Source organism: Coregonus lavaretus (assembly GCF_964263955.1).
Source record: "Coregonus lavaretus genome assembly, chromosome: 23".
Classification (NCBI taxonomy): Eukaryota; Metazoa; Chordata; class Actinopteri; order Salmoniformes; family Salmonidae; genus Coregonus; species Coregonus lavaretus.
This window is the reverse complement of record NC_140010.1, coordinates 2,101,134-2,125,961: the sequence shown is the minus strand read 5'-3', so window position 1 is coordinate 2,125,961 and position 24,828 is coordinate 2,101,134. Positions and strand designations below refer to the sequence as shown.

At 43.3% G+C, this 24,828-nt stretch overlaps 2 protein-coding genes across 2 annotated transcripts in view; both read left to right on the top strand.

Moving 5' to 3' along the window:
• LOC311150704 (ubiquitin carboxyl-terminal hydrolase 33-like) overlaps positions 1–20,692 on the top strand; it is a 76,084-nt gene extending 55,392 nt beyond the window's left edge. The window contains 10 exon segments of the mRNA XM_084188216.1: positions 5,268–5,372; positions 5,493–5,538; positions 5,668–5,848; positions 8,961–9,087; positions 11,072–11,241; positions 11,514–11,595; positions 12,549–12,657; positions 17,867–17,969; positions 18,312–18,380; positions 18,806–20,692. Of these exon segments, the coding sequence (XP_084044342.1) occupies positions 5,268–5,372; positions 5,493–5,538; positions 5,668–5,848; positions 8,961–9,087; positions 11,072–11,241; positions 11,514–11,595; positions 12,549–12,657; positions 17,867–17,969; positions 18,312–18,380; positions 18,806–18,966 (1,153 nt within the window). The 3' untranslated portion in view covers positions 18,967–20,692.
• A 566-nt stretch (positions 20,693–21,258) lies between these two features.
• LOC311098761 (ZZ-type zinc finger-containing protein 3-like) overlaps positions 21,259–24,828 on the top strand; it is an 84,858-nt gene continuing 81,288 nt past the window's right edge. The window contains exon 1 of the mRNA XM_084139324.1: positions 21,259–21,335. The gene's annotated coding sequence lies outside the window, so the exon portion shown is untranslated. The remainder of the gene's footprint in view (positions 21,336–24,828) is intronic.

Sequence of the window (24,828 nt, the reverse complement as noted above, 5' to 3'; positions counted from 1 at the left end):
CTTCAGGTTGTGTATTTACGGTCTTTTATGTATTGAAATTTCATCAACTCCAATTAGAATGTTAGTCCGTTATAGCCTGGCTGGTTAAATAACCTGCCCCATATTTGCTAAGTATGTTGAACATTTTTGCAGTCCACATTGTTCTGATTTGCATTTCTTCGATATGGAAATACGTTGTTAAACACAGGCTAGTATTCACACTGATATAGGGGCTAGGCCGAGTGTAAATTGCAGTCTGGACATGGACATTCCAAATGTTATCAATAAGCAAGATTAAGTGTATGGGTTGTAGGTTGGGAGCTTTTGGGAAGGAGCCCAGTTAGAAAGATATGGCATCTAGAAGCAAACCGGAAGGAGCCCAGTTGGAAAGATATGGCATCTAGAAGCAAACCGGACGGACGTCAGGAAAATGATCGGAGAGGTTGAGAGTAGAAGTAGTTCAGGAGAAAGAACAAACAAAATGTAATTATTGTAAAATTGACTGTGTCCATAAAATGTAGATAGTGGGTATGGGCTGGAAGTAGAGGCCTAGGCGTTGTTGTTCACTAGTTTACTCCAAGTGGGGAAAGGGTGGCGGGGTTGGAAAATAATAAAGGGGAATATATATATATATATATATATATATATATATATATATATATATATATATATATATATATATATATATATATTTTTTTTTAGGATATGTATGTGGGTGAAAAAAAAAAATAATTACGTTCACAAAGCTATTGATGAGGTCTACTAAAAATGAAACGGTAGCTTGTTTTAAATAGGCTCTGTCTAAATACAGTACCAGCCACCATTTATAGTTCCCTGTGGGCGTTTTAACACAGACAAGACAACTTAGACTATGGAGGGTTCTACACACATCCAGACTTTCCACAGGAGCGGTACAAAGATCCAATATACAGAGAAGGGGGGGAACGTCCACTCACCGGTATACTGCTCCCCAATGGCATGTTCAATAAACACCATGGAACCGTCTCACAGTTTCAGATTGGCACTTGTCCAGAAATGGCAGACGAAATTGCATTGCATTCAGCCATATACGTTCTCACCATAAACCCATGGTTCCAGCCATTACTACAGGCCGTTCTCACCATAAACCCATGGTTCCAGCCATTACTACAGGCCGTTCTCACCATAAACCCATGGTTCCAGCCATTACTACAGGCCGTTCTCACCATAAACCCATGGTTCCAGCCATTACTACAGGCCGTTCTCACCATAAACCCATGGTTCCAGCCATTACTACAGGCCGTTCTCACCATAAACCCATGGTTCCAGCCATTACTACAGGCCGTTCTCACCATGAACCCATGGTTCCAGCCATTACTACAGGCCGTTCTCACCATAAACCCATGGTTCCAGCCATTACTACAGGCCGTTCTCACCATAAACCCATGGTTCCAGCCATTACTACAGGCCGTTCTCACCATAAACCCATGGTTCCAGCCATTACTACAGGCCGTTCTCACCATGAACCCATGGTTCCAGCCATTACTACAGGCCGTTCTCACCATGAACCCATGGTTCCAGCCATTACTACAGGCCGTTCTCACCATGAACCCATGGTTCCAGCCATTACTACAGGCCGTTCTCACCATAAACCCATGGTTCCAGCCATTACTACAGGCCGTTCTCACCATAAACCCATGGTTCCAGCCATTACTACAGGCCGTTCTCACCATAAACCCATGGTTCCAGCCATTACTACAGGCCGTTCTCACCATGAACCCATGGTTCCAGCCATTACTACAGGCCGTTCTCACCATGAACCCATGGTTCCAGCCATTACTACAGGCCGTTCTCACCATAAACCCATGGTTCCAGCCATTACTACAGGCCGTTCTCACCATAAACCCATGGTTCCAGCCATTACTACAGGCCGTTCTCACCATAAACCCATGGTTCCAGCCATTACTACAGGCCGTTCTCCCCTCAGCAGCCTCTACTCTAGTCTGGGCTACAAACGGGTTCAGCGTCAAGGACAGAGATCTGAATTCCCGCTATTTGACAGTTCGGTCCAACCGATGAAAGTGGAAAATGCTATTTTTTTTACAAAATGATCAAGGAAAAACAATAAGCAGCCTGTTGTAATAACTTTTTACGATGCTGCTACTCTGTTAAGTATTTATGCATAGTCACTTTAACTCTACCCACATGTACATATTACCTCAACTACCTCAACTAGCCGGTGCCCCCGCACATTGACTATGCAACGGTACCCCCCTGTATATATAGCCTCCCTACTGTCACTTTATTTTACTTCTGCTCTTTTTTTCTCAACACTTTTTTGTTGTTGTTTTATTCTTACTTTTTTGTTTAAAATAAATGCACTGTTGGTTAAGGGCTGTAAGTAAGCATTTCACTGTAATGTCTGCACCTGTTGTATTCGGCGCATGTGACCAATAAAATTTGATTTGATTTGATTTGATGTTCCTAAACAGACTTCCTACAGTCACTGGCACCTTTCATTCAATGGGCATCGCACATAGACCTAATGAGTCCAAACTTTTCACAGAAGCTGCAAGGACAAAAACAACGTCCATTATAAAGATAAAATGGGAATGTCTGTTGACTGTTTTGCTGCTCTTGATATTTTAAATAAACGTTGGTGATTAGGCTGCTGGTTAGGGTACTGGTTAGGCTGCTGGTTAGGGTACTGGTTAGGCTGCTGGTTAGGCTACTGGTTAGGCTACTGGTTAGGGTACTGGTTAGGCTACTGGTTAGGGTACTGGTTAGGCTGCTGGTTAGGGTACTGGTTAGGCTACTGGTTAGGGTACTGGTTAGGCTACTGGTTAGGCTGCTGGTTAGGCTACTGGTTAGGCTACAGGTTAGGGTACTGGTTAGGCTGCTGGTTAGGCTGCTGGTTAGGCTGCTGGTTAGGCTGCTGGTTAGGCTGCTGGTTAGGGTACTGGTTAGGCTGCTGGTTAGGGTACTGGTTAGGCTGCTGGTTAGGCTACTGGTTAGGGTACTGGTTAGGCTGCTGGTTAGGCTGCTGGTTAGGGTACTGGTTAGGCTACTGGTTAGGCTACTGGTTAGGGTACTGGTTAGGCTACTGGTTAGGCTACTGGTTAGGGTACTGGTTAGGCTACTGGTTAGGCTACTGGTTAGGCTACTGGCTAGGCTACTGGTTAGGGTACTGGTTAGGCTGCTGGTTAGGGTACTGGTTAGGCTACTGGTTAGGCTACTGGTTAGGCTGCTGGTTAGGCTACTGGTTAGGCTACTGGTTAGGCTACTGGTTAGGCTACTGGTTAGGCTACTGGTTAGGCTGCTGGTTAGGCTACTGGTTAGGCTGCTGGTTAGGCTGCTGGTTAGGCTACTGGTTAGGCTACTGGTTAGGCTACTGGTTAGGCTACTGGTTAGGCTACGGGTTAGGCTGCTGGTTAGGGTACTGGTTAGGCTGCTGGTTAGGCTACTGGTTAGGCTGCTGGTTAGGCTGCTGGTTAGGCTGCTGGTTAGGGTACTGGTTAGGCTGCTGGTTAGGCTGCTGGTTAGGCTGCTGGTTAGGCTACTGGTTAGGCTACTGGTTAGGGTACTGGTTAGGCTGCTGGTTAGGCTACTGGTTAGGCTGCTGGTTAGGCTGCTGGTTAGGCTGCTGGTTAGGGTACTGGTTAGGCTACTGGTTAGGCTACTGGTTAGGCTGCTGGTTAGGCTGCTGGTTAGGCTACTGGTTAGGCTGCTGGTTAGGCTGCTGGTTAGGGTACTGGTTAGGCTACTGGTTAGGGTACTGGTTAGGCTGCTGGTTAGGCTACTGGTTAGGCTACTGGTTAGGCTGCTGGTTAGGCTACTGGTTAGGCTACTGGTTAGGCTGCTGGTTAGGGTACTGGTTAGGCTACTGGTTAGGCTGCTGGTTAGGCTGCTGGTTAGGCTACTGGTTAGGGTACTGGTTAGGCTGCTGGTTAGGGTACTAGTTAGGCTGCTGGTTAGGGTACTGGTTAGGGTACTGGTTAGGGTACTGGTTAGGCTGCTGGTTAGGCTACTGGTTAGGGTACTGGTTAGGCTGCTGGTTAGGCTGCTGGTTAGGGTACTGGTTAGGGTACTGGTTAGGCTGCTGATTAGGCTACTGATTAGGCTGCTGGTTAGGGTACTGGTTAGGCTGCTGGTTAGGCTACTGGTTAGGCTGCTGTGCGCCTCCACTGACATAATTAGATGCCATAACCAGTTGCGTTACCGCTAAGACCAGCTTCTGGTCTTCAATACCACCAGTAGCGCTGCCTGAAACTGGCACATTGGCGCACGGTTTGAAGGACACCTAAAATATTTCCACCTCTCCCGCCTCAGCGCAAGCGAGCTGATGAATAAAATAATGGATGAACTCACTGGATAAGAGCGTCTGCTAAATGACTCACTAACTGGAAGTCGCTCTGGATAAGAGCGTCCGCTAAATGACTCACTAACTGGAAGTCGCTCTGGATAAGAGCGTCCGCTAAATGACTCACTAACTGGAAGTCGCTCTGGATAAGAGCGTCCGCTAAATGACTCACTAACTGGAAGTGGCTCTGGATAAGAGCGTCTGCTAAATGACTCACTAACTGGAAGTCGCTCTGGATAAGAGCGTCTGCTAAATGACTCACTAACTGGAAGTCGCTCTGGATAAGAGCGTCTGCTAAATGACTAAAATGTAAATGCAATATAAGAGAAGGTATATTAAGCAGAGCGCTGGCTTTTACAAGTTGAAATGTACATGTACATTTAAGTCATTTAGCAGACGCTCTTATCCAGAGCGACTTACAAATTGGTGCATTCAACTTAGGATAGCCAGTGGGACAACCACTTTTTTTTTTATGGGGGGGGTGGGGGTAGAAGGATTACTTTTATACTATTCCAGGTATTCCTTAAAGAGGTAGGGTTTCAAGTGTCTCCGGAAGGTGGTCAGTGACTCCGCTGTCCTGGCGTCGTGAGGGAGCTTGTTCCACCATTGGGGTGCCAGAGCAGCGAACAGTTTTGACTGGGCTGAGCGGGAACTATGTTTCCGCAGAGGTAGGGGAGCCAGCAGGCCAGAGGTGGATGAACGCAGTGCCCTCGTTTGGGTGTAGGGTCTGATCAGAGCCTGAAGGTACGGAGGTGCCGTTCCCCTCACAGCTCCGTAGGCCCCAAGTGTGTTGTATAGGGGGTCAACAGTTTTTCCTGAGCATGTGACTCGACCAGAAAACCCCAGATATTCCTTCGTTAAAGCCGATAAACACATTGTTAGTAAGTTGTGTGACGTCTATTCTGTTAATGGTAAAACTCTAAGCTGTGACTGTGTCCTTGTGTTCCAGCTGGTTCTGGGGACCTGTGGTAACGCTACAAGACTGCCTGGCTGCCTTCTTCGCCCGGGACGAGCTGAAAGGAGACAACATGTACAGCTGTGAGAAATGCAAGAAGTGAGCACCTCAAAACTCAGACTTTAAAAAGGATATTTAAATTATTGTTAGATACATGACTGAATGGAACTTCTACACAAATAAAGATTTAATAAAGACTGCTTTTCTTTATTCTCATAGATTACGGAATGGAGTGAAATTCTGCAAAGTTCAGAGTGTACCAGAGGTGAGCTCTCCAACGCATTAGAAAAGCCATGACGTTCATCATGTCACAGCAACTAAATCAGAGTCAGTTCATTGTTGAATCGAAAGAGTCGTTGAATATCATTATTACATTATTTGTAATCCTGTCCAGATCCTGTGTATCCACCTGAAGCGGTTTAGACATGAGCTGATGTTCTCCACTAAGATCGGGACTCACGTCTCCTTCCCATTGGAGGGCCTGGACCTGCAGCCCTTCCTGGCCAAGGACAGCTCCGCCCACACCACCTCCTACGACCTGCTGTCGGTCATCTGTCACCATGGCACCGCCAGCAGTGAGTGTTCCTCCGTCCGGGCCACTGGCCAAGCCCCCTCTGAGATGGCAGGATGTTACAGAGCATTCAGATAGAAATGTATGAACGTAGAATAGGTATGGTAATGTGTAGATTGGGGAGTTGTCTCAGCTCTATTTGTTATGAACGTAGAATAGGTATGGTAATGTGTAGATTGGGGAGTTGTCTCAGCTCTATTTGTTATGAACGTAGAATAGGTATGGTAATGTGTAGATTGGGGAGTTGTCTCAGCTCTATTTGTTATGAACGTAGAATAGGTATGGTAATGTGTAGATTGGGGAGTTGTCTCAGCTCTATTTGTTCTGAACGTAGAATAGGTATGGTAATGTGTAGATTGGGGAGTTGTCTCAGCTCTATTTGTTATGAACGTAGAATAGGTATGGTAATGTGTAGATTGGGGAGTTGTCTCAGCTCTATTTGTTATGAACGTAGAATAGGTATGGTAATGTGTAGATTGGGGAGTTGTCTCAGCTCTATTTGTTATGAACGTAGAATAGGTATGGTAATGTGTAGATTGGGGAGTTGTCTCAGCTCTATTTGTTATGAACGTAGAATAGGTATGGTAATGTGTAGATTGGGGAGTTGTCTCAGCTCTATTTGTTATGAACGTAGAATAGGTATGGTAATGTGTAGATTGGGGAGTTGTCTCAGCTCTATTTGTTATGAACGTAGAATAGGTATGGTAATGTGTAGATTGGGGAGTTGTCTCAGCTCTATTTGTTATGAACGTAGAATAGGTATGGTAATGTGTAGATTGGGGAGTTGTCTCAGCTCTATTTGTTATGAACGTAGAATAGGTATGGTAATGTGTAGATTGGGGAGTTGTCTCAGCTCTATTTGTTATGAACGTAGAATAGGTATGGTAATGTGTAGATTGGGGAGTTGTCTCAGCTCTATTTGTTATGAACGTAGAATAGGTATGGTAATGTGTAGATTGGGGAGTTGTCTCAGCTCTATTTGTTATGAACGTAGAATAGGTATGGTAATGTGTAGATTGGGGAGTTGTCTCAGCTCTATTTGTTATGAACGTAGAATAGGTATGGTAATGTGTAGATTGGGGAGTTGTCTCAGCTCTATTTGTTATGAACGTAGAATAGGTATGGTAATGTGTAGATTGGGGAGTTGTTTCAGCTCTATTTGTTATGAACGTAGAATAGGTATGGTAATGTGTAGATTGGGGAGTTGTCTCAGCTCTATTTGTTATGAACGTAGAATAGGTATGGTAATGTGTAGATTGGGGAGTTGTCTCAGCTCTATTTGTTATGAACGTAGAATAGGTATGGTAATGTGTAGATTGGGGAGTTGTCTCAGCTCTATTTGTTATGAACGTAGAATAGGTATGGTAATGTGTAGATTGGGGAGTTGTCTCAGCTCTATTTGTTATGAACGTAGAATAGGTATGGTAATGTGTAGATTGGGGAGTTGTCTCAGCTCTATTTGTTCTGAACGTAGAATAGGTATGGTAATGTGTAGATTGGGGAGTTGTCTCAGCTCTATTTGTTATGAACGTAGAATAGGTATGGTAATGTGTAGATTGGGGAGTTGTCTCAGCTCTATTTGTTATGAACGTAGAATAGGTATGGTAATGTGTAGATTGGGGAGTTGTCTCAGCTCTATTTGTTATGAACGTAGAATAGGTATGGTAATGTGTAGATTGGGGAGTTGTCTCAGCTGTATTTGTTATGAACGTAGAATAGGTATGGTAATGTGTAGATTGGGGAGTTGTCTCAGCTCTATTTGTTATGAACGTAGAATAGGTATGGTAATGTGTAGATTGGGGAGTTGTCTCAGCTCTATTTGTTCTGAACGTAGAATAGGTATGGTAATGAGTAGATTGGGGAGTTGTCTCAGCTCTATTTGTTATGAATGTTGTTGAACAGATATTGTAGTCTGACTTTGTCAGGTAGGTTGTTTTTGGTTGGCACTCCTATGATGTATAATGAAAGACTGAAAGTGATTCGTTGAGATTAGGATACATCCATGCAGTGGTTGAAGTTACTCACTACCATGCTCTTCTTGTCTAGCTAACTGCTACTCCGTGTTTATAGCCAAGTCATCGTTACTCATTGTGGATTTATTACTTGTGTTATTATTGTTCTGTTATTGAAAAAAAATCAATCTCTGCATTGTTGGGATGTAAGTAGCATATCACTCTTAGTCTACACCTGGTTACTAAGCATCACTCTTAGTCTACACCTGGTTACTAAGCGTCACTCTTAGTCTATACCTGGTTACTAAGCGTCACTCTTAGTCTATACCTGGTTACTAAGCATCACTCTTAGTCTATACCTGGTTACTAAGCGTCACTCTTAGTCTATACCTGGTTACTAAGCGTCACTCTTAGTCTATACCTGGTTACTAAGCGTCACTCTTAGTCTATACCTGGTTACTAAGCGTCACTCTTAGTCTATACCTGGTTACTAAGCATCACTCTTAGTCTATACCTGGTTACTAAGCATCACTCTTAGTCTATACCTGGTTACTAAGCATCACTCTTAGTCTATACCTGGTTACTAAGCATCACTCTTAGTCTATACCTGGTTACTAAGCGTCACTCTTAGTCTATACCTGGTTACTAAGCGTCACTCTTAGTCTATACCTGGTTACTAAGCGTCACTCTTAGTCTATACCTGGTTACTAAGCGTCACTCTTAGTCTATACCTGGTTACTAAGCGTCACTCTTAGTCTATACCTGGTTACTAAGCGTCACTCTTAGTCTATACCTGGTTACTAAGCGTCACTCTTAGTCTATACCTGGTTACTAAGCGTCACTCTTAGTCTATACCTGGTTACTAAGCGTCACTCTTAGTCTATACCTGGTTACTAAGCATCACTCTTAGTCTATACCTGGTTACTAAGCATCACTCTTAGTCTATACCTGGTTACTAAGCGTCACTCTTAGTCTATACCTGGTTACTAAGCGTCACTCTTAGTCTATACCTGGTTACTAAGCGTCACTCTTAGTCTATACCTGGTTACTAAGCGTCACTCTTAGTCTATACCTGGTTACTAAGCATCACTCTTAGTCTATACCTGGTTACTAAGCATCACTCTTAGTCTATACCTGGTTAATAACCTCCTCCTCTCCCCCCAGGTGGTCACTACATAGCCTACTGCAGGAATGACCTGAATAACCTGTGGTATGAGTTTGATGACCAGAGCGTCACCGAGGTGTCAGAGTCCTGTGTCCAGAACGCTGAGGCCTACGTCCTCTTCTACAAGTAAGACACAAAACCATACAATTACATCAGTCATTTATAGACAAAACCATAGAATGACAGTCATTTAATAGGATCTCTGTGCACAAAGCAACACAGCATAACCACCAACCCAAGAGCAAATCTATGATGTAATGATACCCTGTGGGGTGACTTCCTGTTTACAGATTTGAGCCTCCCTTGAGGCAGTGGCAGCGTTACAGATTATCATTTACACTGAACAAAAATAGAAACGCAACATTTTAAAAGATTTTACTGAGTTAGTTAATATAAGGAAATCAGTCAATTGAAATAAATTCATCAGGCCCTAATCTATGGAGTTTACATGACTGGGAATACAGATATGCATCTGTTGGTCACAGATACCTTTTTTTAAAAGGTAGGGGTGTGGATCAGAAAACAGTCAATATCTGGTGTGACCACTATTTGCCTCATGCAGCGCGACACATCTCCTTCACATAGAGTTGATCAGGCTGTTGATTGTGGCCTGTGGAATGTTGTCCCACTCCTCTTCAATGGCTGTGCGAAGTTGCTGGATATTGGTGGGAACTGGAACACGCTGTCGTACACGTCGATCCAAAGCATCCCAAACATGCTCAATGGGTGACATGTCTGGTGGGTATGCAGGCCATGGAAGAACTGGGACATTTTCAGCTTCCAGGAATTGTGCACAGATCCTTGCGACATGGAGACGTGCATTATCATGCTGAAACATGAGGTGATGGCCTCTCCGGTCCAGTTCTGGTTTAGGACCTATTTAACCGGTCGAGAGTTGTTGTTTTTTGTCACCCTTGGTGAACATAACTCAGAGAAAATACATATCACATGTGGCGTTCCATAGGGTTCGATTTTGGGTCCGGTACTGTTCAGTTTATATATGTTACCCCTTGGCAGCGTTATCAGAAAGCACAGCATTGATTTTCACTGCTACGCTGACGATACACAACTTTACATTTCTGTCTCACCAGAGGATTTTAGCTCCATGGATAAATTTGACTGTATTATTGATTTAAATACTTACACTAATTTTTTTTACATTTTAGTCATTTTAGCAGACGCTCTTATCCAGAGAGACTTACAGTTAGTGAGTGCATACATTTTCATACTGGCCCCCCGTGGGAAACGAACCCACAACCCTGCCGTTGCAAGCGCCATGCTCTACCAACTCAGCTACAGGGGACTACTTGGATGGCTCACAACTTCCTCCAGCTAAATCAAAACAAGACCGAGGTACTTGTTGTTGGAGCCAAAGCACAGAGAGAGAATCTGGCCGCACATTATAATTCACTGGCAATAAATATGAAACACCAGGTTAAAAACCTAGGTGTTATTTTAGATTCTGAACTAAATTTCGAATCGCACATTAGGAATGTGACCAAAACAGCTTTTTACCGCCTGAGGAACAATGCCAAGTTGCGGCCGTTTCTAACTCGGGCTAATAAAGAGAGACTCTAATGGTTTTTAAATAAATCCACGATTGTGCACCCCAATACATGTCAGTCATGCTTTTAAGTTATATACCCAGTATACATTCAATTATCTGGCAACAGCTCTGTTGGAGATTCATGCAGTCAGCATGCCAATTGCACGCTCCCTCAAAACTTGCACATTTTCGTGGCCTTTTATTGTCCCCAGCACAAGGTGCACCTGTGTAATGATCATGCTGTTTAATCAGCTTCTTGATATGCCACACCTGTCAGGTGGATGGATTATCTTGGCAAAGGAGAAATGCTCACTAACAGGGATGTAAACAAATTTGTGCACGTAATTTGAGAGAAATAAGCTTTTTGTCCGTACAGAACATTTCTGGGATATTTTATTTCAGCTCATGAAACATGGGACCAACACTTTACATGTAGCGTTGATATTTTTGTTCAGTATAATTGTTTTCTGTAAGAAAGGAAGTTGTCCTGCTGTGCTACAGACCCTGACTAGTGCCAATCTGATTTTCTTTAGTTTAGCGTTAATGATGTGTGTTCCCCTCCAGGAAGAGCAACGAGGACGCTCCGAAGGAGAGGAGGAGGGTGACGGGTCTACTCAACATGACGGAGGCCAGTCTGCTACAGTTCTACGTCTCCAGACAGTGGCTCAACAAGTTCAAGACCTTCGCTGAGCCTGGACCTATCTCCAACGACGACTTCCTCTGCTCACACGGAGGTGCAGAGATAACTATATCTAGCTGAATCTGTCAGTCAACCAACCAACCAATCAATCGATGGCTTGTACTAGTCAGTCATTTTATCAATAAAAGTTGAGAGAAAAGGAAATGGGGCCTAATCAAATCAAATCAAATTTCTAGCTCCGACAGTGCAGTAATATCTAACAATTTCACAACATATACCTAATGAATGTGTCTACTCAGTGTTATTGACTAAATGAAGCTCATAATGACGTGGTTATAGTGTGTTTAAATGGTGTTGTGTTATCAGGTGTGCCACCTGCCAAGGCAGCGTTCATCGATGATCTGGTAGTGATGCTGCCTCAGAATGTGTGGGACCACCTCTACAGCAGGTAGATATTCTAATGAAGAGATAATGTCCTAACCTCTACAGCAGGTAGATATTCTAATGAAGAGATAATGTCCTAACCTCTACAGCAGGTAGATATTCTAATGAAGAGATAATGTCCTAACCTCTACAGCAGGTAGATATTCTAATGAAGAGGTCATGTCCTAACCTCTACAGCAGGTAGATATTCTAATGAAGAGATAATGTCCTAACCTCTACAGCAGGTAGATATTCTAATGAAGAGATAATGTCCTAATGTCTACAGCAGGTAGATATTCTAATGAAGAGATAATGTCCTAACCTCTACAGCAGGTAGATATTCTAATGAAGAGATAATGTCCTAACCTCTACAGCAGGTAGATATTCTAATGAAGAGATAATGTCCTAACGTCTACAGCAGGTAGATATTCTAATGAAGAGATAATGTCCTAACCTCTACAGCAGGTAGATATTCTAATGAAGAGATAATGTCCTAACCTCTACAGCAGGTAGATATTCTAATGAAGAGATAATGTCCTAACCTCTACAGCAGGTAGATATTCTAACGAAGAGATAATGTCCTAACCTCTACAGCAGGTAGATATTCTAATGAAGAGATAATGTCCTAACGTCTACAGCAGGTAGATATTCTAATGAAGAGATAATGTCCTAACCTCTACAGCAGGTAGATATTCTAATGAAGAGATAATGTCCTAACCTCTACAGCAGGTAGATATTCTAATGAAGAGATAATGTCCTAACCTCTACAGCAGGTAGATATTCTAATGAAGAGATAATGTCCTAACCTCTACAGCAGGTAGATATTCTAATGAAGAGATAATGTCCTAACGTCTACAGCAGGTTAACACCCATTAGAGATACATTATATTCTAGTTAAACTATTATGCCCAAGAGGCTGAAGTCTGTAACTGTGGTCACTGGTCAGGTGTGTTACTAAGCTGTGATTGGTCTGTTCAGGTACGGAGGCGGGCCTGCTGTCAACCACCTGTACGTGTGTCACACCTGCCAGACGGAGATTGAGAAACTGGAGAAGAGACGCAAGACTGAGTTGGACATGTTTGTCCGGGTAAGGATTAATATGGTGGAAATTGCCTCTAATTTTAAATCAATGGAGAACGGTGCACAAATTCCACTAACCTTCCCGAAATTCCCAGGATTTCCTGCTTATTCCCCCCCCTCCTGATTCCTGGAATCTTCTAACCAGGATTTCTGGAAAACCTGTGAATTTCGGGAAAGTTAACAGAATGTTGCTATTCCTAGTGGGGAATCAGAAGGCAGCTTGTGTGTGAAGGGGTATTCTCTGGTCTGATGAGCTGACTGATGGTGTCTGTGCTGAAGCCGTAGAAACAGAATGACTAGAAGGGGCCCTCTGCCCCAGCGGGAGACCAGGGGCTGGGGCTGAGACCGAGACAGTGGGTCATCATTAATGCATGGAGACAGATGGACCTGCTGTCAGCTAAATACCACCCATAATATAGACACACTGACTGACTGCAGCTAATACCACCCATACTATAGACACACTGACTGACTGCAGCTAATACCACCCATAATATAGACACACTGACTGACTGCAGCTAATACCACCCATAATATAGACACACTGACTGACTGCAGCTAATACCACCCATACTATAGACACACTGACTGACTGCAGCTAATACCACCCATACTATAGACACACTGACTGACTGCAGCTAATATCACCCGTACTATAGACACACTGACTGACTGCAGCTAATACCACCCATAATATAGACACACTGACTGACTGCAGCTAATACCACCCATACTATAGACACACTGACTGACTGCAGCTAATACCACCCATAATATAGACACACTGACTGACTGCAGCTAATACCACCCATAATATAGACACACTGACTGACTGCAGCTAATACCACCCATAATATAGACACACTGACTGACTGCAGCTAATACCACCCATAATATAGACACACTGACTGACTGCAGCTAATACCACCCATACTATAGACACACTGACTGACTGCAGCTAATACCACCCATACTATAGACACACTGACTGACTGCAGATAATACCACCCATACTATAGACACACTGACTGACTGCAGCTAATACCTGTACTATCTGGCTTGCCTACTACTAAGTTAAACTGCGTACTGTGTACTAATTGTACTGCGTACTGTGTACTAATTGTACTACGTACTGTTAAGTATGCAGTATGCCACGGCCGAAACGTTGTGCAGGTTTCTTTTTTCTTTCAACTGATCTAGCTGTTACCAAGATGGCTCAGATGTGCAAGTACATTTTTGACATTTGAAAGTTAAACACACCAAGAGTAGATATACTGGTATCAATAAAAAAAAATATATATATATATACAAACAAGAAACTATTTTCAGTGGGAAAACAGAAATCCACTTTGGGTTGAAAAAAAAGGACTTAAAATAATGAAAATGAATAAAATAATAGCTATAAATAAAATACATACTTAATCATGGCCATAAGGCAGGCCTCCCTGGCAGTCACGTCCTCCTCCCGCCTCGACATCTGGACCCCTCTGGGAGGGAGAGGAAGCTGCAGTGTATTATCTCCCACCTCTTCTTCACCCATGCAGGTGACAGCTTCCCCTCCAGCCCACACTCCTTCACAAAGATCCTGAAAAGACACAAGATGAAGTACAACATTAACCAAAACATGAGCCAAGTAGAGTTGTCAACTTTCTGTAGCTAGCTAGACTGCCACATACTTCATCAAATTGGAGTGCCAAGGTGAAACCGTAACGAGTGCAGCTTACCATTACTTTCACCATAACACAGGGGTGAAATCATTACTCCAAACAGTTCCGTTTTGCAATGAAAACTAGCGTTTTCTTGTGAGGCCTGTGGGCGTCCTAGAGCAAAAACAACCGACGTGTTCGTGAAAGTCTCACCTTTCCTCAGATTGGTAGCTCAAACTGTTCGGACGCTACAGACGATTTTGTGAGAAGACAGATTTTCTGGATGTCTCATGGTCTGACAAACACTGATCCATCTCTGTCACCTTTCACCCCAGATGCCGAAGTGCGACATCGGTGGATGCGGTTTGCAATGCGAGCGTCCAAAGCTGTCAAGGCAAAGGGTGGCTACTTTCAAGAATCTCAAATATAAAATATACACTGCTCAAAAAAATAAAGGGAACACTTAAACAACACATCCTAGATCTGAATGAATGAAATAATCTTATTAAATACTTTTTTCTTTACATAGTTGAATGTGCTGACAACAAAATCACACAAAAATTATCAATGGAGTCACCCTCAAAATTAAAGTGCAAAACCACACTACAGGCTGATCCAACTTTGATGTAATGTCCTTAAAACAAGTCAAAATGAGGCTCAGTAGTGTGTGTGGCCGCCACGTGCCTGTATGACCTCCCTACAACGCCTGGGCATGCTCCTGATGAGGTGGCGGATGGTCTCCTGAGGGATCTCCTCCCAGACCTGGACTAAAGCATCCGCCAACTCCTGGACAGTCTGTGGTGCAACGTGGCGTTGGTGGATGGAGCGAGACATGATGTCCCAGATGTGCTCAATTGGATTCAGGTCTGGGGAACGGGCGGGCCAGTCCATAGCATCAATGCCTTCCTCTTGCAGGAAAGGCTGACACACTCCAGCCACATGAGGTCTTGCATTAGGAGGAACCCAGGGCCAACCGCACCAGCATATGGTCTCACAAGGGGTCTGAGGATCTCATCTCTGTACCTAATGGCAGTCAGGCTACCTCTGGCGAGCACATGGAGGGCTGTGCGGCCCCCCAAAGAAATGCCACCCCACACCATGACTGACCCACCGCCAAACCGGTCATGCTGGAGGATGTTGCAGGCAGCAGAACGTTCTCCACAGCGTCTCCAGACTGTCACGTCTGTCACGTGCTCAGTGTGAACCTGCTTTCATCTGTGAAGAGAACAGGGCGCCAGTGGCGAATTTGCCAATCTTGTTCTCTGGCAAATGCCATACGTCCTGCACGGTGTTGGGCTGTAAGCACAACCCCCACCTGTGGATGTCGGGCCCTCATACCACCCTCATGGAGTCTGTTTCTGACCGTTTGAGCAGACAAATGCACATTTGTGGCCTGCTGGAGGTCATTTTGCAGGGCTCTGGCAGTCAGTGTTGCTTCCTAAGGGGACAGTTTGATTTCACAGAAGTGTGATTGACTTGGAGTTACATTGTGTTGTTTAAGTGTTCCCTTTATTTTTTTGAGCAGTGTATTTTGATTTGTTTAACCCTTTTTTGGTTACTACATGATTCCATATGTGTTATTTCATAGTTTTGATGTCTTCACTATTATTCTACAATGTAGAAAATAGTAAAAAGAAAGAAAAACCCTGGAATGAGTAGGTGTTCTAAAGCTTTTGACCGGTAGTGTAGGTGATGGAGATCAGATCCTTCCCCTGAAACACACACTCTGGTCCCCCGTTGTGACAATTTTCCCAAGCATCTCTGTGCAGTCAGACCTTTTGATTATTTTGTGCCACCAGGGCCACAATAATATGCCCCCTCTCTGATTGTCCGAGTGTGACCCCCTCCCCATGGGTTACTGCAGCCAGTGTTGCCAGCACTGCCACTACCTGGGTGGGGGTACCCCACCGGAATCCCCACCGGCTAGGTACAAGGTCGTCAAGGTTCTCATTAGCAGCTTTTGAGAATTTCCTTGTATATTATGCTCTCCCATCAGGGGGCTCTGGCTTTGTAGGACCAACCCTGCCAGGCAGGCTCAGAATCTTGAGGGGGCGGTGCTGCTCTAGTAGGTCTCTGACCGCATTTATCTTTCTGTTTAGGCTGCATATAGGCAACTCACAGCAGGTCCATAAAACAGATGGGGACTTCTCTTTGGTGTATGAGTCGCTCAGGTGGGTGTCTAGGATATAGGATTGGGGACCGTTCCATCGTGATAGGACAATAAAACAATTAATTAGATGTATCTTTTATTTTAAAATATATATCCCTCATCTGCACAAAATTGAAAGCTCTCTCTCACAACCCCTGCTCACAGACACACGTTGGTTCTGGGATATGAAACCATTTCCTTTCTCACTCACTTAACGCCACACTTATTCAAACACAAAAACGCACACCACACCTTCCATCACAATTCATCCACACATACCCACATACTGTGCCTTCTATGTCTTCTGTTCACTCTGTTTTTATCTCCACTATGTTGATGGAATACTTTTGTGTTCCAATTAGTTATATTTGAAGATGTATTATTTTGCTAGTTTCTGTTGTCTTAGTATTCCTATACAAAAAAAATGAAATAATAATATTTTAACAGTTATTCTCCTCTGACTGCAATTTCGACAGTTCTTAATTTCGCCACTAGAGGGTGATCAGCCGATTTTCTAGGGGTCTGTGCTCCCGAAGTTGTTGACTGTTTTTGTGCTTGCCAGTTAGCTAGTAGTTCTCGGCTGTTAACAGCCAATGGTTAGCAGTTTGTTACTGGTGATAGAAACTGATGTTTACCATAATTTTTTGTAATTACTGAGTTATTTAATGTAACAAATGAAACATTAAACCTCGTAAAAACAATTCATGGTAACTTCTTAAACAATTCATTTAGACCAGATGTTTATTTGAAACAGGTGTGTCGTTGGCCAGCTAGTAAAAGGTTGTCGGCTATTTGAGACTCTAATTTAAGTTTTATGGTAGCCATTTTTTTTTATATATTTTTTTTGTATCGTATCTTTAACTCTGCATAGTTGAAAAAGGACCCGTAAGTAAACATTTCACTGTTAGTCTACACCTGTTGTCTACAAAGCATGTGACAAATAAAATGTGATTTGAGATCTAGCTATCAAAACTCGCCGCCCCCCCCTCTTCCAATGCATTTTGGCTGAAAATCCCAACAAGTGTGCAACAAATTCTACCAGGTGAAAATTAGTATAGCATCCTGGCATTTATAGCAGACTAGATTTTTTTGCGTGATTGTGTTTTGTACCGCTATTGGTTGATTTCGGTAGCCAAATATATAATTGACTGCTGATTATTAGCTGTTGTCAAAGCCGAAATGAATATGACATCTGGGCATTTAAAGTGTACTCGATTTTCGAAATGTCACATAATGAGAGAGAGAGAGAGCAAAGCGAGCGGAACATAAATTAATTTCTAATCTAAGTGAAATCATGATCTCCCATTTCTTACTTTCAATCATATTTCTTCCTCTACATCTCTCCCTCCCTCTCCTCCCCCCTCCCTCTCCTCCTCCCTCCCTCCCTCTCTCCTCCCCCCTCCCTCTCCTCCCCCCACCAGCTGAACAAGGCGTTCCAGGAGGAGGAGTCTCCAGTGGTCATATACTGCATTAGCATGCAGTGGTTCAGAGAGTGGGAGGGCTTCGTCAAGGGAAAGGACAATGGTGAGTGGTTGGTTCAGAGAGTGGGAGGGCTTCGTCAAGGGAAAGGACAATGGTGAGTGGCTAGAGCACTGGGAGTCCCTAGCTGTGGCCTCAGGACTAGCAGTAAATGTTCCCCTTCACTGTAGTGGCCAGTGAATGGTAGAAGGACAAATGCCTCTTCAAATTTTATGACAAAATGTATGCACTCACTAATTGGAAGTCGCTCTGGATAAGAGCGTCTGCTAAATGACATAAATGTGAAAATGTAATCTAATCTCCTCTTTATATTAAATGGAATCCAAAAATGTAGTATTTAAGGATGTAATATGTGTATTAATTGTTTTGCCCTCTTCTCTCTTAAAGAGCCACCAGGACCAATCGATAACGCCAAGATAGCGATCAACAAGAATGGTCATCTAACACTCAAACAAGGTAAGAGCCTGACACTGTCAACTTTCAATTAAACTCTCCCAACATATACCCTGCTGTGTTGCCCTGACATGACTAGATGATTATTATTATTATTATGATGTCAAGGTGAGTGTTGACCCCTTTTGGACTCTGGGGAGATTATTAGGCAGGTAGCTTAGTGGTTAAGAGCGTTGTGCCAGTAATCGAAAGGTCGCTGGTTCTAATCCCCGAGCCGACTAGGTGAAAAATCTGTCGATGTGCCCTTGAGCAAGGCACTTAACCCTAATTGCTCCTGTAAGTCGCTCTGGATAATTGCGTCCGCTAAATGACTTAAATGTAAATGATTAGGACTGTGATGATTATAATGACATGGGGTTAACCGTGTCTTGACTCTGGGCAGGTTGAGTTTGTAATGTGTATAAACGGTCTCTCTGCTGCCCCTCTAGGCGCCGACTCGGGGCAGATCTCGGAGGAGACCTGGAACTTCCTCCACTCTGTCCACGGAGGGGGTCCGGTCGTCACGGTCCGGCCCAACGTCTCTCACCCCGAACCAGAGGCCTCCTCGCAGTGCGAGGAGAAGATCGAGGTGGAGACGCGCTCTGTTTAACACTACATAACTAACTACCCCAACAGGAAACCCCAACGCCAGCCCTGAGGAAAACAACAACAACAACTAAAGCCTTTTATTTTGCACTTGGCTTTTTATTTCAAAAGCATTCGATCAAAGGACTTCCTTAACCTTGACCACCGCAACATGACAGCTCTTCTTGACTGTTGGGCAGAAGGAATAAACATGTCTGAAAATGATATGATGACAGTCATGTTTGTACATAGATGTATAAATATCTCATTTCTATTAGCACTGTAGAATAATGGATGGAAACGGTGTCCGGTCGTTTCCAGAACCAAGCATTTATGAATTTTGTGTGCAGCTAAAATGATTTTTCTGCATGCCATGTTCATTTTTTTGTTTTCTCTTGACCAAAATTGAGCCGATGTCACTCTTAGACGTCAATCTTATGTCTTGTGTGGTGTAAGTGGAAAAGCTAGAAGAATCACAATGCATCTTACCCGTCCTTAGGGGAAATAAAATACTGTCCAAGAATTGAATGGTTAGATAAGTACAAGCTCTTACATGTTCCTTAAAGTGAAGAAAGATCTTAAAGATTATAAACAAGGGATATACTAAGTAACTAGCGGTAACTAGACGTGACCCTGGACAACACCCTGTCGTTCTCCGCTAACATCAAGGCGGTGACCCGATCCTGTAGGTTCATGCTCTACAACATTCGCAGAGTACGACCCTGCCTTACACAGGAAGCGGCACAGGTCCTAATCCAGGCACTTGTCATCTCCCGTCTGGATTACTGCAGTGGTTGTCCCACTGGCTATCATAAGGTGAATGCACCAATTTGTAAGTCGCTCTGGATAAGAGCGTCTGCTAAATGACAAATGTAAAAATGTAAACGTAGGCTATGTAGTCGCAAGAAGGACTGGTATGTTTTTTCACTGTAGATGGGTGAAGATGATGGCATGCTCACAATGTCTGATATGTATTTCAATGTAGCAGTGCATCATGGTTAATAATATAATAATAATAGAATGGTTAGAAGAACTAACGTGAGTCCAGAGTCCCACCACTTCCTTATTCACCCCCCCCCATTGGCCAGACCAGGGGGGCTGATTTACTGTATGTCCCAAATGGGATCCTATTCCCTATATAGTGCACTACTTTTGGCCAGAGCCCATGGGAAATAGTGTGCAGGCATATGATGTTAATAGCCTTTTTGTAAAAAAATAAAATGTGGTCGGTATGCTTAGTCAGTAAAGAATGCATGCTTTAGAGGGGACCCCACTCACTCAAACAAGCCAGGGTTGGGGTCAATCCCATTTCTATTTAGGAAGTAAACTGAAATTCCAATTCCGGTTTTCCTCAATGCTTCTCTGTGAGAAAAATGTGGAACGGAATTCAAATGGAATTGACCCCAACCCTGACGCACTTAAATTGCATGTAAAACTGCTCACTCACTGCATAATATGTACTCGATGAATCACAAACTTCTGTGGACATCTTTTGTCTTTGAAATGTACAGAATTACATAACAAACGATCGAATCATAATCTTCATCAGTTTTGTCAGTGAAAGAAGGCATTCATTTGTGTATAAGGGTATGGTGTTGCTTATGGTATGTGGTCACTGAAAGGCCAAGGAAGCCATGTAAAGAATGCTGTAGCTATGTTAACTATATGGCCTAATGCAGATTACTAAACACGTCTGTTCTGATTGGCTGATTCTGGTTCTATGATTCTATTAAACCCTGACGATGAAAGGGAACTGTTGAATATTGTAACTGTTCTGTCCAAACATTATTTCTCTACACCGGTTTGTTTTACCTACCATGTAATAATAGTAATTGCAGTGCATGTTACGGTTTTAAGATCAAAGTACAACATTTTGTATGGAAACGTACGTTTAATTCAATTGTGGACCAAAAACATGTCTATCATCACGTCATTTTTAGCAACTAATAGGAGCATCTCATCAAAAAAAGATTCTGAACTACTAATTTCATTATAAGGGACCCTTTATTTCTGGGTTATGAATAATGATTAAGAAATTATAAAGGTTACTTTTGAATTATTCTCAAAATGTGCATGTGGCAACAACATTTTACTATGATAGAACCATTGTCTCAGATGTGAGACATTGCATTGGGTGCAACGGGCCCCACAACATTTGGTCACCAAGCCATGGTTTGGCCCATAGACCTCCTCTCTGCTATCCTCTCTGCAACAGCGAACAAACCTCCTCTCTGCAACAGCGAACAAACCTCCTCTCTGCAACAGCGAACAAACCTCCTCTCTGCAACAGCGAACAAACCTCCTCTCTGCAACAGCGGAAAATGTAGTGTTGCATGTTGATGAGCGGCCGGTCGTGGACCACACTGTGTGCAGAACACGATTCGCGGAAGTGAGGTGAGTAATTCTCCAACTAGCTTCATAAACCGTTTTTCAATAAACCATTAATCGGTCGCGATCAAGTGTGATCGGAAGTGAAGCGTAAACTTATGTACTCGACATTTTATTATGAAGTCGACCAATAGTGAGGCCGTTATGCATGCGAATGGTTTAGGAAAGTTGTTTCACCGAACAATCGGCTGTTAGCAAGCTGTTAGCAAGCTGTTAGCCGCTGTTAGCAAGCTGTTAGCCGCTGTTAGCAAGCTGTTAGCCGCTGTTAGCCGCTGTTAGCAAGCTGTTAGCCGCTGTTAGCCGCTGTTAGCAAGCTGTTAGCCGCTGTTAGCAAGCTGTTAGCAAGCTGTTAGCCGCTGTTAGCAAGCTGCAGCCTCACTGCGTGTATCCCTGCTACCCAACCACCAACGTTTTAGCTAGCCCTGTATCAACTAACTTGGTTTAGTGTTCGCTAACTTGTCAAATACCTTTTAATTTGCATAAACTATTACTCACTAGCTTACCGTTATTTTACGACTAGTACGACCGATATATAGCTAGTAAATTGGCAAGTTATCCGGTGCGCCAATGCAATGTAACTAACCGCTAGTTAGTTTTATCTCATGTAATAAAGCTAGCTAACTTGTTAGCTAACGTTTTCGTTATCCGGCCACTTGCAAACTGTGCAAGTTTAACAGAATACATTTGTTGAGAAAAGCAAACAGTTCATGGTGCATAATGAATAAGGTTGCGACCAACCTTGCACATTTTGTCCGCTTTACATTGCCTTTTTATGGGTTGGATAGCATGTGGGCTAACGATAGCTGCTACACGTTCCAGGTCATGTTAGCCAGCTAACGCTAACTTGCTAGTTTGAATTGGTAGAAGATAGCACACTAACTACCACGGAGTAGTTAGTTAGCCACTATTTTTTTTGCAAACTAACTCTGCAAACGTATTGGAGATGGTTAACTAGCTTATTGGACCTTCGCGCATCAGTGTTGTGAAACTTTCTGCTCCCTGTCCTTTGGCTGCAGTGAGGGTTTGGTTTAGTCAGGAAGGCCTACTGAATGGAGTTACTTGGTGAAGTAAATAACACACATGAGGGTTTGAACAAAACTAACTAAATACTCCACTACATTCTGAATTAGTTAAGTTTGATCACATTCACACACCTAACCTGCTAACAACTCCACCGTTTACTATCAATCAAGAAGGCGGTAGTTGTCTGCTGTTGTTTCACACGCCGTTTTGTCGTTGTGACTTTTTGTTTACGCGATTTGAAAACACGACAAATATGTATTGAAGAATACGATCATCCCTGTCAAGTGTTGCGTTTCTACAATCCAGAAAGCCAGTGTGCTCAGCTAGTGGAACACGTGTCCATTTAAAGTTCATATCATGCAACATGCGCCCTAGGCAGGAAGTCACTTATGCTTGACAGGTTCAACTCAAGTTTACACTTCTTTGAGCCTTTGTTTGTTGACGTTTTGCCAGACACTTGCCACAGAAAGTTCACCAGGCCAGTTGCACTTGGCCAAAAAGGTGTTGTGTTGAAATGGCACCCTATTCCCTACATAATGTACTACTTTTAACCAGAACCCTATAGAGCCTGTGTTCCCTAGTGAGTAGGGTGCAATTTGAGATGTCGCCAAGGTGCAACCTCAGGAGTCCATCAAAACTTCAGTAGTAAGAGTTGCCGTGTTTATTTCACACACTTTGTAACTTCAAAATAAACGGTTTACTCATTATGGCATGCTCAAAGTTAGTTCCTCTAGGCTTATTTACAGTTGAACTAGTTTATTAGATTCACAATGCCTCATAGATACTCTGCCTGCATGAGCAAATATGATCAAGTCCACTCCATGCCTGAAATCATGAACACTGGACGTGGCCCAAATGGCCCCTTATTTAGGGCCCTGCTTTTGGCCAGGGCCCATAGGCAGTTGTTCCCATTCTCCCATACAGCTGTATGAAACAGAATACCCGTTAAGCTACCTGTTAATAAATACCTGTTAAGCTACCTGTTAATAAATACCTGTTAACCTGTTATTACATTTACATTTTAGTCATTTAGCAGACGCTCTTATCCAGAGCGACTTACAGTTAGTGAGTGCATACATTATTTTTTATTATACTTTTTTTTTTTTTCATACTGGCCCCCCGTGGGAATTGAACCCACAACCCTGGCGTTGCAAACGCCATGCTCTACCAACTGAGCTACATCCCTGCCGGCCATTCCCTCCCCTACCCTGGACGACGCTGGGCCAATTGTGCGCCGCCCCATGGGTCTCCCGGTCGCGGCCGGCTACGACAGAGCCTGGATATATGGCCCCCTGTAGCTCAGTTGGTAGAGCATGGCGTTTGCAACGTCAGGGTTGTGGGTTCGATTCCCACGGGGGGCCAGTATGAAAAATGTATGCACTCACTTAACTGTAAGTCGCTCTGGATAAGAGCGTCTGATAAATGACAAAAATGTAAAAAAAAAAAAAGTTAAGTCAAGGGGAACCAGTTGAGTGTAAAGAAGAGCGTCACGATAGACATTGCCCCTGTCCGTCCGTCCGTCCGTCCGTCTGTGTCCTCCATCTGTCTGTTCTTTCCCTCCTTTATTTTCTGAATGGTCACATTGGCTCTCTGTCGGAGGGCTCTATGGTGTGTGTGGAAGGCACGGGGGGGGGGGGAATTAGGGAAACATGCAGCGCTAGCTAGCTAGCTAGCTAGCTAACTAGCTCCAACAGGTGACTGTTCACGTCAGTGTTGGTCACAAATATTTATATTTCTTGTTCTATGGTTATTGACAGACTGCAATGTATTGGATATCATTTTATAATATGCTTTAAAACACAACTTGGGTTTAATAACGTTTCCATGTAGACCTATATATAGGTCTATTATATAATAGCCTTGTGGGAAAAGGGGGAGAAATTCTGAGACACTCGTTTCTTTGTTGTGACAGATATAGAGCCAGATAAGGTTTGGGCAGGGGGAGAGTTTACGCAGCGCCTGAAATAGCACCCTATTCCCCATGTACAGTGCTTTCGGAAAGTATTCACACCGCTTGACTTTTTCCACATTTTGTTACGTTACAGCCTTATTCTAAAATTGATTAAATTGTTTTTCCCCCCTCATCAATCTACACAATAACCCATAATGACAAAGCAAAAACAGGTTTGTAGAAATGTTTTCACATTTATAGATTTTTTTTATTTTTTATATCAGATTGACATAAGTATTAATAAAATAATACAATAATATGCCATTTAGCAGACGCTTTTATCCAAAGCGACTTACAGTCATGTGTGCATAAATTTTTACGTATGGGTGGTCCCGGGGATCGAACCCACTACCCTGGCGTTACAAGCGCCATGCTCTACCAATTGAGCTATTCAGACCCTTTACTCAGTACTTTGTTGAAGCACCTTTTGGCAGCGATTAGAGCCTTGAGTCTTCTTGGGTAGGACATAAACGCTAAAAAAAAACGAAAAATAACTAAACCTTGATTCTTGCGATACATGCATTT